This window comes from Mesocricetus auratus, unplaced genomic scaffold (genome assembly GCF_017639785.1).
Source record: "Mesocricetus auratus isolate SY011 unplaced genomic scaffold, BCM_Maur_2.0 Super-Scaffold_100027, whole genome shotgun sequence".
Classification (NCBI taxonomy): Eukaryota; Metazoa; Chordata; class Mammalia; order Rodentia; family Cricetidae; genus Mesocricetus; species Mesocricetus auratus.
This window is the reverse complement of record NW_024429208.1, coordinates 4,182,078-4,197,430: the sequence shown is the minus strand read 5'-3', so window position 1 is coordinate 4,197,430 and position 15,353 is coordinate 4,182,078. Positions and strand designations below refer to the sequence as shown.

At 48.7% G+C, this 15,353-nt stretch overlaps 1 protein-coding gene across 2 annotated transcripts in view; it reads right to left on the bottom strand.

Moving 5' to 3' along the window:
- Positions 1-11,097, bottom strand: part of Uhrf1bp1 (UHRF1 binding protein 1) — a 36,266-nt gene extending 25,169 nt beyond the window's left edge. The window contains exons 1-4 of one of the 2 annotated variants that reach the window (XM_013124350.3): positions 10,783-11,097; positions 1,310-1,472; positions 1,189-1,227; positions 751-842 (exon numbers count right to left, since the gene is read on the bottom strand). In XM_013124350.3, the coding sequence (XP_012979804.1) occupies positions 751-842; positions 1,189-1,227; positions 1,310-1,472; positions 10,783-10,826 (338 nt within the window). In that variant the 5' untranslated portion in view covers positions 10,827-11,097. Of the gene's footprint in view, positions 1-750; positions 843-1,188; positions 1,473-10,277; positions 10,689-10,782 lie in introns of those variants that run through there. The other variant, XM_040732213.1, reaches the window with a different exon arrangement.
- Between the last annotated feature and the right edge of the window lie 4,256 nt (positions 11,098-15,353).

Sequence of the window (15,353 nt, the reverse complement as noted above, 5' to 3'; positions counted from 1 at the left end):
TCTGTCACTCTCTTCTCAGAATCAGGCATGAAGGCGGGCAGAATACTGCATACATAATAAATAAATACATCTTTTAAAAAAGTAGATAAAATGTTTAAAAGCAGATACACTTTGGTAAACTGTTGGGAAGTACTGGACAGTTTCTTCCAAAATTAAAACTCCCCATACCATTATTACCCAACATTTCCATCCCTAGGTGTGTTTAACCGAGAGAAACAATAGCACACAACACACAAATGCATGTGAATGGATACTCACACAAGTACAAGTGAAATAACAATTGAGTGAGTGAGTGGAAGGCTGGGCATGGTGGCACAGCCTGGAGTCCCAGCTCTTGGCAGGTGGAGGCAGTAGGCACAGGAGTTCAAAGCCAGTCTGAGCTACTCACAGTGAGTTCAAAGGCAGCCTGGGCTACATAAAGACCTTTCGGGGATTTGGGGAGGGTTCATACTGCTATTAGTAACACAGACTATGGAGGTACAATACAGCAACTAGGATTTGCTTTTAAGTCCTGGAGCACAAAGGAAAAAGACTGGCAGAATGTTGATAATTGTTAAGGTTTGATATTCGAAACACGGGGATTTGATATACTAGCCTATCTGTGTTAGTCGTATGTTTGAAATTTTCAATAATCGAGGTTTTATTTTGAGCCAGGAAAGGTATGGCACACTTATAATCCCACTGCAAACCAGCCTGAGCTACAGGGAAGGACAACCAGCCAACCCTTTAACTGGACGCATAGTAACTGACCTCTGTCCTGCAGCAAGGGCAATGGGAGACTGTCCATTGGGGGGGCGAGGGTCCTCACAGGTCTTCATCTCCACCTCCACCTTATCGAGACACTGGAATGAGAGACACAGAGCTGAGCAGCCACACTAACCTCACACAGCACAAGACAGCACAGGCTGTGCTACAGGCCACCCACAGCCAACACAAACCACACTCCTGCCTTTCTGTCCGGATCCCAAGGAAGTGTAAGGATAGACACTCTAAAAACCAACAAAGACGGGCGGTGGTGGCGCACGCCTTAAATCCCAGCACTCAGGAGGCAGAGGCAGGCAGATCTCTGAGTTTGAGGCCAACCTGGTCTACAGAGTGAGTTCTAGAATAGCCAGGGCTATTTAGAGACCCTATGTCTCAAGAAAAAAACACAGCAGAAGATTACTTTCAAGTACGAAAGGCCATTACCAAGCAAATGGGATGTGTCTTCAGCTTCGTCCACTGGATCTGAAACAAGAAAGCCAAGACATGGGCTGTGACAGGTGCTCCTCCTGCCCACGGCAGCCAGAGCACTTACAGCCGCTCTCACCCGGATGGACGCCCTGTTGCAGTAGACCCTGGTGATGGCTAGCCAGGTGGGCAGCTCCAGCACGTTCTGCAGAACCTCCTCATCCAGCTCCAGGTTGGTCAGCTGACCCTCCCCTTTTAGGGTGCTCAAGTTGATCTTGTCCGGGGAAAGATTCTTAGTGAACCTGCAAGGAGTGGTAGGAAAACACCACTGTTTCTAGGCAACATGAAAAACGGGCACTGCTGTAACCAATCGTCCATGGTCTCCACACCACAAAGGGTATGAGGTAAGATCAGCCACTCTACAATGACAGTCGCCATCCTCCTGACAATGTGTGGTGGGGAGTCTGGGGAAATGGATGGAGGAGTAGCAACACAGCTTTCCATTTCTGAATCCTCACATGAGCGTCCCCTAGAAACAGGGCAGTTAGGCCAGAAATATGTATACACCTGTAATACCAGCACTTGACAAGTGCTGATGAAGATCAACGTCACAGTAAGCATTACATCCTAAGCCTTAAAGCAGTTCTTTAAAATCAACAAACCGTGAACCAACTTTGTTCTTTAAACCACAGAGACGAGCTTCTTCCCATGGATACTTCCCTCTGAAGATTAGCCTGCCAAAGCATGGGGGGAAAGGGATTCTTCTTCTACTGAAATGAATACCTACCCACAAGCAAACAAAAACAGTGAGAGAAAAAGTCCATCTACTCAAAACACTTCCTAAAGAACATGCAAGAAAAAGCAAACAAGGATACTGCATGCCTCTAGAAGAGAGGAGGGGCGGTGGGTCCTGGGGAGGAAAAGCAGGCAGGACAGGAAGCTCAGCACATCTACCATCACAAGGCACTTCCAAGGCCTGTACACATTCAGAGGATTACAGTTCCTTCCTCCAACTTCCTTAGCAACCTTCCCTTAGCACACACACAAACAGGATGAGAATCAGCAAGAAACACTGCTCTTCCCCAGGCTGGCCTCGAACTGGCAATCCTCCTGCCTTCGCTTCAGAAGTCATAGGATTGCTGGTAGGTGCTGCCATGTCCACTTGAGGAGATCTTTTAAGATGAAAGGAGGAAGGGGACTGGAGAGCTAGATCTGAGGTAAGAACACTCGGAACCCAGTGACAGGAAAAAAAAAACTCTCAAAAGTTGTACACGCTGGGCGGTGGTGGCGCACGCCTTTAGTCCCAGCACTCGGGAGGCAGAGGCAGGCGGATTTCTGTGAGTTCGAGGCCAGGCTGGACCGACAGCCTCCAAAACAATACAGAGAAACCCTGTCTCGTAAAACCAAAAAAAAAAAAAAAAAATTAAAAAAAATCAAAAGTTGTATACACACACACCAAATTTTTGTTTTGTTTCGAGACAGGGTTTCTCTGTAGCTTTGGAGCTGTCCTGGAACTCACTCTGTAGACCAAGCTGGCCTTGAACTCACAGAGATCTACCTGCCTCTGCCTCCCAAGTGCTGGAATTCCCAAAACACTTTTTTTTTTTTTTTGGTTTTTATGAGACAGGGTTTCTCTGTATTGTTTCAGAGGCTATCGATCTAGCCCAGCCTCGAACTCACAGAGATCCGCCTGCCTCTACCCAAAATAATTTTTAAATAAGAAAATAATGCAAATTTTACAACTGATGATGCTCTGGCAAAAGATAAACTATAAGCATAATAAGCTATATATTTGTAGCACTGATGAGTGATTATACTAAAGGGATGGACATATTTCAACATTTTGCTCTTTCCAAAATATCTCTCTAGAATTTGATATAAAATAAATGACATTTCTCAGGGCTGGAGAGATGCTTGCTGCTCTTGCAGAGGACCAATTTTGGTTCCCAGCATCTACATCAGGCAGCTCACTGCTGCTTGTAATCCAACTCCAAAAGACCCAGCACCCTCTTCTGGCTTCTATGGGCACCAACACATACACAGACACAGACACAGACACAGACATACACACACACTCTCACACACATACACAAACTCACACACACATACATACTCACACTCTGTCCCTGGCACAAACTTTATTCAGCATTTGTGTTCTAACAGAACACAGTATCTATGATCCCTCATAGGCCAAGGGTGGCTAAAAAGACTAATGGCAGCCTGGTATTTGCTCCAGTTGACTAAATAGGGAAACATTTTCAGACCATCTGTTACTATTACTGAGTACAGAGGCTTAGAAGAAATCAAGCTGGAAAAATACACTGATCAACTTCATCTCTGCCAGAGAAACACAGTCTGCCAAAGAGGCAATAGAAAGTCTGTCAGTCATCCCTGCAAACTGTCACACGGTGTTAGGGAACCAGAGTTTTTAACCCTGCAGACTCTTAAGAGCCAGAGACTTGCTTAAGTCAGGGTCTCAAGTAGCCCAGGCTGCCCTTGAACTCAGTACTTAGGAGGCTTGCCTTGAATTTCTGATCCTCCTGCCTCAGACACTCTAGTGCTGGGGTGGCAGATATATGCAAACATGCCCAGACAAAAAGGATTTAAAGGACCATTAATGCAGCTGGGTGGTAGTGGTGTACTCCTTTAGTCCCAGCACTCGGGAGGCAGGGGAGCCTCTGAATACAAGCTCAGCCTGGTCCACACTGTGAGTCCAGGACAGCCAGGGCTACACAGAGAAACCCTGCCTCGGAATTGATTGATTATTTAATAACAATAACCATCAATTCAAAATCTTCATTTGCAAATGAAGACACAAGTGTCAAAAATGAGGAAGGGTTGCCCAAGGGTCATGGTTATCTGGGGCTAACCCTGGGACTAAGCACACCACCACAGAAGTGGGAGGCACCCAGCATTCACTCCACACACCCCACTACTGCCCCGGGAACCTGCAGACAGCAATCCTCCCTCTGCTCCAGATCCACAAATGTCATCTGCAACTTCACAAAAATATATAACAAGACCCAGCCTCAGAAATCCAAAGCAAACAGGACTGGAGAGAGGGCTCAGAGGTTAAGAGCGCTGGCTGCTCCTCCAGAGGACCAGGTTCAGTCCCTAACACCCACACGGCGGCTCACAGCTGTCTGGAACCCCAGCTCCAAGGGACCTGACAATTCTTGTGACCTCTTCCAGCACTGCGTGCACATGGTACAGACATTCAGGGAAAAAAAATCTACACAAAAAAATTAATAAAGTAAAATGAACCCCCCAAATACTGAAGACCGTTTTCTAGTTACTTTTTCTTTTTCCTTTTTTTTTCTTTTTTCTTTTTGTTTTTTTGTTTTTTTGTTTTTTTGTTTTTTTTTTTTTTGGTTTTTCAAGACAGGGTTTCTTTGTATTGTTTTTGAGCCTGTCCTGGAACTCGGGTAGACCAGGCTTGGTCTCGAACTCACAGAGATCCACCTGCCTCTGCCTCCCGAGTGCTTGGATTAAAGGCGTGCGCCACCACCGCCCGGCTAGTTACTGTTTTCTAATTTAATTCCACTAAGGTCAGGGAACCTACTAGGTTTTTGATATCTTGAATTGCTTTATCATTTTACCATTTTCTATGTGTATGGGTGCATGTATATATGTGCCAGAAGAGGGCGTCAGATCCCCTGGAACTGCACTTACAGACAGTTGTGAGCAGCCATGTGGGTGCTGGGAATCAGATCCTTGGGGGTGACTTGCCATGGGCATGGTTTTCTGAGTTCATGACCTGATAAACTGGGGAAGGAGCTCAAGACAACCTGGGCTTCCTAGGGAGTCACTGTCTTTTTTTTTTTTTTTTTTTTTGGTTTTTACGAGACAGGGTTTCTCTGTGGCTTTGGAGGCTGTCCTGGAACTCGCTTTGTAGACCAGGCTGGCCTCAAACTCACAGAGATCCGCCTGCCTCTGCCTCCCAAGTGCTGGGACTAAAGGCGTGTGCCACCACCGCCCGGCCAGGGTTTTTATCTTCTATTTTTACTGCGGTTCCTTTGTGACTGCACGTGTGTACAGTGTGAAGAAAAAGAACTACCTGTAGGAGAAGTTGTCTCCTTCCACCAAACCCAGGTCCTCAGGCTGCCGGCAAGGACCTCAGCCTACTTCCTAGCTCATCGGCCTCACACTCTAGTTTAAGAAACTAAGAAGCACAGCCCTTCTCTGGGGAGGCCACTGTCCGGCTGACAAAAAGAGCTGGGTTGTGATTAAAGCCATACTCACTGATTATTCTTTAATCCGGTTCTATACAGTGAGATAACTAAATGCCCTCTAACACTTAAGTAAATTCACTAAGGGAATCTAGTGTTCACATTCTGGCTGCTTCACCTTGTGGTGATCTCAATGAAAATGGTCCCTATGTTTGAATGTGCAGTTCCCCGTTAATGAACTGTTTGGGATCCATTAGGAGGTGTGTCCTTGTAAGAGTAGGTATGTCTCTGGGGAATGGGCTTTGGGGTTTCAAATGCCCACACCAGCCCAGCCTCCCTCCTCCCTCCCTCCCTCCCTCTCTGCCTGCAGATCAGGATGCAGAGTTCTAAGTCACTGCTCCAGTATCATGTCTGTCTGCGTCCCACAATGATGAAAACCCTCTGAAACTGTAAGCAAACTCCCTACTAAATGTTTTCTTTTATAACGTTGCCTTAGTCATGGTATCTCTTCACAGCAACAGAACAGTAACTAAAACACACCTGTACTAAGGTCCCAGTCTCCCCACGTGCCATGGCATAAGAGCATACTCCTTCCCTCTTTAAACCCAATGAGAAAGCATTTCTCCCCACTCTGTAGTAAGTGTCTGGAAATGTAATATTAGAGGCAAGGGAAACTGCCCACTGGTTAAAGTTCCCTCAAAACTAGTGTAAACGCCAGGCGGAGTGACAGCCTGTCAGAAAGTATAAACAGGGGAACTTCAGAGCAAGCTGGCCACTGAGGTTAGTCATACTGGGGAGCTCTGGCTTGACTGAGCTATTCTGCCTCAATGATTAAGTTTGGAGAACAATGCAGCGTGATCCCCAATATCAACACTGAGCCTCCACACACATATATATGTACCCATACCCACACATATGCAAAACCATGCATGTATACAGCAGGTAAAATACTCACTATACAAGGCTGATAGAGTTTGGTACCCAGAATCCACAAGGAGAAAACTGACCCACAAGTTTGTCCTCTGATCTCCACACATGCTGGCACACACACCCTCACCCTCTACAATAATGTATTGGTTTTGTTTTATTCATTTCTTTATTTTTGCTTTTTCAAGACAGGGTTCCTCTATGTAGCCCCAGCTTTTTGTTTTCTGTGGGTTTTGAGACAAGGACTCAGACTATAACCCTGCCTGGCCTTGAACTTGCAGGCAACCCTCCTGCTTCAGCCTAACTGTTGGGAGCCACCACACCCAACCTTTTCAAAATAAAACAATATGCATCTTCCAGAATGGCTGCAATGGAAAGGACAGAAAATGCTAAGTGTTCAAGGACCTGGAACCAAAGTTCCCACACACTTCAGCAGCAGACACGACAACTAGCACGCCGTGCAGTATGCATTCGTGAAAGCCCACACACATTCTGCAACCCCAAAGATCCCAAGCCCTGGTCTTAAAGAGGCTCCCCACAGGTGTGTGTACACTGCCACTAAAAAGACTTGTACTAGGCCGGGCGTTGGTGGCGCACGCCTTTAATCCCAGCACTCGGGAGGCAGAGGCAGGCGGATCTCTGTGAGTTCGAGGCCGGGCTGGACCAATAGCCTCCGAAACAATACAGAGAAACCCTGTCTCGTAAAAACCAAAAAAAAAAAAAAAAAAAAAGACTTGTACTAGAACCTTCCTAGTATCGTGCTATTATTCATGATGGCTCTGACTGAGCAAATGCATAGAATTCACCAACAGCAAGGATAAGGAAAGTGAATTATATTCCCATTAAAAGAATAGCACACAAGAATGGTGCCTACACCCCGATGCAAGCATGGTACTACAGCCAGGCACCAGGGCTAGCAAGCGGGCTCAGCTGGTGAAATGCCTGCTGTGCCAGCACGAGGAGCTGAGTTCTGTCCTCAGCACCCCCATGAATTCAGCTGTGGTGGTGTACGCTTCCCATCCCAGCTCCACGGAGGTGAGACAGGAGGGGCCCAGGAGTTCACTGCCAGGGGCCTTGCCTTAATCAGCAAGTTCCAGGTCCCAGTGAGGTAACTATAGACAGCGGCTGAGAAATAACATATAAACACATGCACGCACACACATATAAGACACAAAAAATGCTTAAGCCAAACCAGATATAGTAGTGTAAACCTGTAACCCTTACTACACTTAGTCACACGATATGTAAGAGGAATAAAATATGCAGACTGAGACCTGAGACACCACAGCACAATTGGTAGTGTTTACAGTCTGTCCATGAGGCCTGGGGGTCAATCTTCAGGACCACAGGGTTGGGGGTGGCAAGTGGTGGTCCACGCCTGCGACCCTGATACCGTGGAACCAAGGCAAGAGGGAGCTGGGGACACAGCTCAGTAGCAGAGCACGTGACTCGAGCACAAAGCCCCGAGTTCTATCCCAGTGCAAACCAAACCAAAATATGAATCTAAGGAATATTATGGGTTGTTGGGGGTTTTTTTTGTTTTTGGTTTTTTTTTGGTTTTTCGAAATAGGGTTTCTCTGTGTAGCCCTTGCTATCCTGGAGCTCACTCTGTAGAACAGGCTGGCCTTGAACTCACTGAAATCCACCTGCCTTCTACCTCTGTTTACATCAACAGAGTCTTGACTGACTTCACATCCTATCACATACCTTCTTACCTACACAATCCAAGGTCACTAGTTGAGGTGATCTAAAGCAAGAAGAAACCCCAGACATGGTGGTGTCATACCAATAACACCAATACTCCTAAGGCTGAAGCAGGCAGGCAGGGTTCTCAAGAAGGGGGAAGAGGAAAAAAAAAGGAACCAACCAGCAAACAAAAACACTAATAACCTAATTTCACGAGCCTTCCTGCCTTAATCTCCCAAATGCTGGGATTAGAGGCCTGCAGCACCAAACCCAGCTAATTCTTTTAAGTAAATTAAAAATAAATAAAATGTAAATTTAAAAAACAATTTTAAAAATAAACAATTACTTCCTGTTGCTAAGCAAAGCTCTTTCCATGGGTTCATTTCAATGAACATTTAATGGTATATTAAGTTTCTGCATATTGGACAATGGTCACTCAAACCATGGGTGAAATTCCTAAGAGACATTTAATCCCCACTGCCCTCCCAGTGCCCTAGCATAGAGAAGGCAGTTAAAGTAAATATCTTAAAATTACCAGAATGCACGTTATCATCACTGGTCTGACCCTTTGCTCTAAGACACTGTCCCTGAAGTCAAATGGTATTGCAGACACCAGCGGAAGTTAACACGGGGGCTCTGCAAACCTCCCACCTTTCCTTCCCGTCACGTTCCATAAGCCACGGGGCCACAGCTCCTCCCTGTCTGTGGGGTGAACATACTACATGTCAGTGTCACACATGATTGAACAGTCAGTCCAAAATAAACAAAGGCCCTGGGAATCTGGCCTTTCCAACCAGACAGGCAGCCTACTCCTCTGCAGGGGGGACCTGAAACTGCCTCCTTAAGTGCCCTCTTCCTCCTCCCAGCCCTACACCCAGCAAATCAGAAATGGCCCTCCATGTCAGACATGCTGTGCCTACTTTATTTAAAGCAAAAAAAAAAAAAAAAAAAGGGTTTCTTTCTTCTGCCAGGATTCAACAAATGTGTTGGGGGAATACAGGGTTAGTGACCAGCTTGAGTTATATGACACCACGCCTTGGGGGGTTGGGGGGATTACAAAGGCTTTAGCCCCTATCATTACAATTTTATGTTCACAGATGTACAGAATGTGTGTGCACTACAGGGAAAGTGCATAGAACATGTGTGCACTATGAGAAACTGCCCCAGAGTTAGGAAGTTGCCTCTACTATACTCCTCTCTCCTCTGGATAAGTCACTCATCCTTGCTGGGCTTCTGGCTTCCTCAGTCAGAAGTGAGAGATTGCAGCCAGGCATGGTGACCTATGCCTTTAATCCCAGGACTTGGGAAGCAGAGGCCAGACTCTTAAGCTTGAGGCCAGCCTGCTGTATAGCCTGGGGCTGGACTCCATCAAGAATTGCTCATTTATTACAGGATGCTTTTCTTCTTTTTTTTTTTTTTTTTTTGTTGGTTTTTATGAGACAGGGTTTCTCTGTATTGTTTTCCAGGCTGTCAGTCCAGCCCGGCCTCGAACTCACAGAGATCCGCCTGCCTCTGCCTCCCGAGTGCTGGGATTAAAGGCGTGCGCCACCAACGCCCGGCTGGCTTGGAACTCTTATGTGCTCCGGGCTGGCCTCAAAATCTTACACGGGCCTCAGACTGCAAGCACATGCCACCACAGCAGCCTACAGTAATCTCTGCAGTGTATACTAATACTAGCCTCAGCTCGAAGATGATGAAAGTAAATGAGGAAGTACCCAGGCCCTAGGAGGAGCCCTTGAGCCCAGGTGTGGAATACCGTGGCTAACCAAAAGATGGATCTGAATCTACCGGATAAAGTCTAAGATCATCTGTGCCATGTCAGCCAGGAAAGGGGGGACACCCCGTCAGGAAGAGTCTCACACATTATTTGCCAAATACAATGAGAAGGCCAGAAAGGATACATCAGCGTAAGCCCCGGTGTTCCATGTTGACTGGCCACACACCACACACACACACACACACACCACACACCACACACACCCGTTTAAAACCACTAACCACTGTGCAGACAAGCTGGATCGCTAGAGGAACTGAGACCACCTAAATTAACAACCATCACCGACCCCGGACTAGAAAAAGGAAAGAAAACTAATTGTAACGCTAGCTCCCGATTCTTCGCAGCTACAAGTAGCATCATCACCTGGAGAGACCAGTTAGTCCTTCAGGTATAGCTAAAAGTTGTCCAATCCAACACGCCCCAAGACACCGAGCCACAGAACGGCTTCACAGAAGGCCACAAAGCACACGCGGACACCGGCTGACCGGAAACTTCCACGGCATCTTAATGGGAAGGATGCTGAAACTTTATCCCCCAACTCGGCTGACCTTTCTCCAATTTGTCTGTGCAAGGAGAAGAAAGCGGAGAGAGATAGGAGGACGGTCCCAAAGGAGGGCGAGCTTCGGGCGAAAGGCTCAACATCCTTTCAACGGTGATGCAACAGGGTCGGACCTAAGAGGAGCTCGCTTCCCAGAAGAACGCCAGCGTCGGCGCTGCAAACCTAAGGGGTCGTGGGCTGTGCAGCACCGGGTGGCAGAGCGAGCAAAGAAGCGGCGGCTGGGCGGCTCCAGAGGCGGGAAGAGGCCCCGAGGGCTGAGCGAGCGGTGCTCGGAGGAACCGGCTGGCCTGGCCGGGCTCCGTGCCGGTCGGGACCAGGAAAGAGCCGGGTGACCCGCGCAGAGGGAGGAGGAGGTGGTGGCGGCGGCGAGGGGGAGGGGACCGATGCCGGGCAGCGCTGACAACGGCCGGCGAGAGTTGAACCGGGCCGGCCGAGCGCGGCCTGAGATCGCGGGTGCTCGGGAAGGGCCCGGGTACGCAGGGTGACGCTCTCACCGGGACAGGTGCTTCAGGATCTGCTTCTTGATGATCCCGGCCATGCCGCAGCCGCGGCCCGCGTGGAAGGCAGGCGGGCAGCCGTGGCCTCCTCGGTTGTGGAGAAGAGGCGCCCCCTCACCTCGCCGCGGCGCGGGCACCGGCTGCCGTAGCCACGGCGGCCGCCATGGCGTTCTGTCGCCCCGGCCGCGGCGCCCGGAGTGCCGCCACGTTCCCACCCACCCGCGCGGCGCCGCAGCCTCCCGCGGAGAAGAGCCGCGACAGCACGCCCGCCTCCCGGATCCCTGTGGCGAAAGCGCGCGCGGCGAGGGCCGGGGGCGCGCGCGCGGCGGCACAGGCGCACGGGAGGAGGGGCGGGGCCGCCGAGGCTCACCCGGCGAAAGGCGAGGCTGCGGGGGCGGGGCCCGTGGCGAAGGGGCGGGGCTCGGCGCTGAGGGGCGGGGTTCACCCGGGGAGCCGCAGGCTAGTAGCACCGGGCCTTACTCATCACACTCCAGAGGCAAAGGCAGGCAGATCCAGATCGGTGAGTTCGAGGACAGCCTGGTCTGCTGCATAGGGAGTTCCAGGACAGCCAGTGTCACAATGACAGAGAGACCTAGATCCAAAAAAATAAAAATATGCACCTGTCCTCTGGGCGGTTCAACTTCTAAGTCTGAAATCTCACGCTGGGGACACAGCCCACTTGCCACCGTGTGTAAGGTTCCATCCACAGGACCAAAGAAAAGTGTCTCAAACTCTGAAGAGCAAGGACAGTACGAAATGTTTCCAGTGACCTGGCTGACGAAATGTCCTAGTGATTTTGCAAATCTGACCTTTAACCTTCCAGTTTCTAGGGAAAAAAATATCTATTAAATACATAAAAGGTCAGCCGGGTGTTGGTGGCAGCACACCTTTAATCCCAGCACTCGGGAGGCAGAGGCAGGTGGATCTCTGTGAGCTCAAGGCTACCCTGGTCTCCAGAGCCAGTTCCAGGACAGTCTGCAACGTAATACAGAGAAACTTAGTCTGGAAAAACCAAAAATAAATAAACATAAATACATAAATACATAAGGTCTTGGTGGTTAAACTGTCCGACAAGCCTTCAGGACGCTGTTAAACACAGGCAGAGCAGACTTGCCCCCATGCTTCACCGCTATATCTAGGAGTCTAAGATGCCACCTGCCCAAGGCTGTGCAACGGGGACAAGGACTGAATCCTGTTTCCATGCAGGGCGGTGGATCTCATTTCCCAATGCAGCGTTCGACAATTGCTGAGAAGTCAGGACTCCAAGCAACCAAACCCCAGGTAAACAGCATTCTTTGCATAAAGCCTCCTTTTAGAAAGTTAAAAATAAATAAATAAGCAGTCTCCCTATTGACCCGTACTATACATGATTCAAAGGAAGGGAAAAAACAAACAAACAAAAAACAGCACATCAGCAATGGCTTCCAAATGCCCTTGGAAAGAGAAGCCACCATGCAGATGGATGCCAATGTCTTCAATTCTTCCTGTGTAGTGCGTGTTTTTGCTGTGTGGCTTGGCTGAGGGCTTTTGGGCAGTAGTGGGTATCAAACTGAGGGCCTTGTACAAGTCAGGCAAGCACTCTTCTTCCCCCCCCCACCATGAGCTACAATCCCAGAAAGACCCTTTGAAAAGATGTGCTGTTTTTACCATATCTCTGTGTGGGTTTATGTGCACCATGTGTGTGCAGTACCTGGGGAGGCCAGAAGCTGTCAGATCCTTTGGATCTGGACTTGCAAGCAGTTGTGAGCCGCATGGTGTGGGTGCTGGGAACTGAACCTGAGTCCTCTAGAGCAGTAAGCATTTAGCCACTGAGCCATCTCTCCAGCCCACATGCCTTCTAGTTTACTCTTGATTAGCTGTTTTGAGACAAGGCATCCATAGATAGCCCTAGATGGCCCAGAATTTTCAATGTAGATAGACCAGGATGGCATCAAACTGTCAGCAATCCTCCTGCCTCTGCCTCCTGAGTGCCAAGATCACAGCTGTGCACACCACACCTGGCTATACTCCTGTTTATTCACTTCAATTAAAATTAATTGAACTTCCCACAATGAGACACACACCCTGGACTCTTGTGGGAGGGTCTAGGTCTTGCCCTGGATTAAATGACAGACTATGGACACCCCATGAGGGCCTCACCCTCCCTGGGAAATGAGGGAGTACTGGGGGGGGTGTGGGAGGAGGGGAGGGAAAGGGAGAGGGACCTGGGATTGACATGTGAAGCAACCTTGTTTCTAATTTAAATTTAAAAATAAAAAAATTTCATTGAACTTTAGCAGGGTGTTGGTGGTGTGCCACCAATGCCCAGTTTTTGTGATTATTTTTAACAGTAACTCAAAATGCAGGATACCAGAAAGGGACAAACTTTTAAGTGCTGAACCATCCCTCCAGCCAGACAATCTTTTCTCTCTTCATCCCTGTCCCCCGTCACCGTTTGCTCTCCCTGAGCCTCCAGTATTACAGTTGCTGATCTGATACACAAATAGAAATCATTCCTTAAGGGCGGCAATGAACTTAAAGAAAGTATCTGGCCAGGCTGTGGTGGCGCACACCTTTAATCCCCTTTGATCCCAGGCGGATCTCTGTGAGTCAAGACCAGCCTCGTCTACAAGAGCGAGTTCCAGAACAGCCTGCAAAGCCACAGAGAATTATCTGTAATATTCATACATCATCTATATGACTTTTATTTATATGGACACACCAAGGCACAGAACCAAGCATGTCTTGGCTTTTTTTTCTATCGGTATTCACATCATCTCTTTCTCCTTTAAATCCATTACGTAGCCCAGAAAAGTGTGCACACCTTCTATCCCAGCACTCAGGAGGCAGAGGCAGGTGGATCTCCTAGTGTGAGGCCAGCCTGGTCTACAGAGTTCCAGAAGAGTCAGGGCTACACAGAAAACCAGAGAAACCCTGTCTCATAACACACACACACACACACACACACACACACACACACACACACACACACACACACACACACAAATCATCACTATGGAAAGCCAGGCAGCACTCGGGAGGCAGAGGCAGGCAGGACTCTCCAGCTTTTGAAGCCTGGAGACAGAACACTGTTGTAAAGGTGCCTTCTCTACCTGCAAATTGGCAAAGACATTTCCCCGTGGCTGCCTGTGAAGGTAGAAGCAGTCATGTGTCTAGGCGTGTGGTTGGCCCGACCGGAAAGTAGTTGGAGCTGGTGAGGTGACTCGGTGGACAATGTGGTGGTGGCTGCGTAAGCATGAATCTGGGTCCCCAGCACCCACAGGGAAGCAGGGCAGGAGTAATGGCTGACTGTGTTCCTGTACTTGAGTATGGAGATCCCTGATGCAAGCTGGTAGCTAGCCTAACCAAATCATTGATAGCTCTGGGTTCAACAGGAAATCCTGCCTCAGTAAACAAAGTGACTGAGGTAGGCATCCAGACACCCACATGTGCCCATTTACACGTGAACACAGACACATGCAACAAGGAAAACTTCCTGATTGACAAAGACAGGGAGATGTGTTTTACAGAAGCAAGGAACTAAATTCTTCCACACCACGAACTGAGGAATGGATGTGAGCAGCCAACAGCCCACATGACACCTGCTCTTCACTTAGACTGATCAAAGCTGGTGGGCTTCATTTCTGAGCTATGTAACCGTCTTGATGACATCAAGGAAGCAAGCTGTTCCAGTTGGAGCCAAACCAAACAGCATGCCCCTTTCAGTAACTGGATTTTGGGGCCAGTTACTGAAACTGTAACAAAAAAAAGTTTGGGTTTTGAGACAGTTTCTCTGTGTAGACTTGACTGTGCTGGAACTGGCCCTGTAGACTAGACTAGCTTGGCCTATTTTTTGTTTTTTTATTTTTTTGGTTTTTCAAGACAGGGTTTCTCTGTATTGTTTTGGAGACTGTCCTGGAACTAGCTCTGTAAACTAGGCTGGCCTCGAACTCACAGAGATCCGCCTGCCTCTGCCTCCCGAGTGCTGGGATTAAAGGTGTGCGCCACCAACGCCCGGCTGGCTTAGACATCAACACAGTGGTGGTACACCCCTCTAGTCTCAGCACAGGAGTGAGAAGCAGGCAGATCTTGACCTCTTGAGCTTGAGGTCAATCTGATCTACAGAGCAGTTCCAGGACAGCCAGGGCAAGAGAAAAAAAGAAAGGGAGGGAGGGAGGGAGGGAGGGAGGGAGGGAGGGAGGGAGGGAGAGAGAGAGAGAGAATTCTGACGTAAGGAGCCTGTCTGGAAGATTAGGAAAGTGAGCACAGGCCCATCACCTGACTACTACAGGTACGAGTGTGCGTGTGTGGCAGTGTGATAAGCAAGGTAGTTAAGGACCAGCTCAGGATGGAGAAGCAGAGCCCACCATGACTGTCTGAAGGACATCTCCTAGAACTCTCCTCTGCCTGAGAAGCCAGTTTGCTAAGCTGAGAGCCCTCCTGACACTGAAGACCGGAAACCTCGGGGACTCGAAGCTTGAATCCAGAGAATTTTAAGCTGACAAGCCAATCAGATACACGGGTTGTGAGCCTAGGGGCTGTGATCCCTAGAATTTTGCTTCTGATTGTGTATATTGCTCTGATATAAG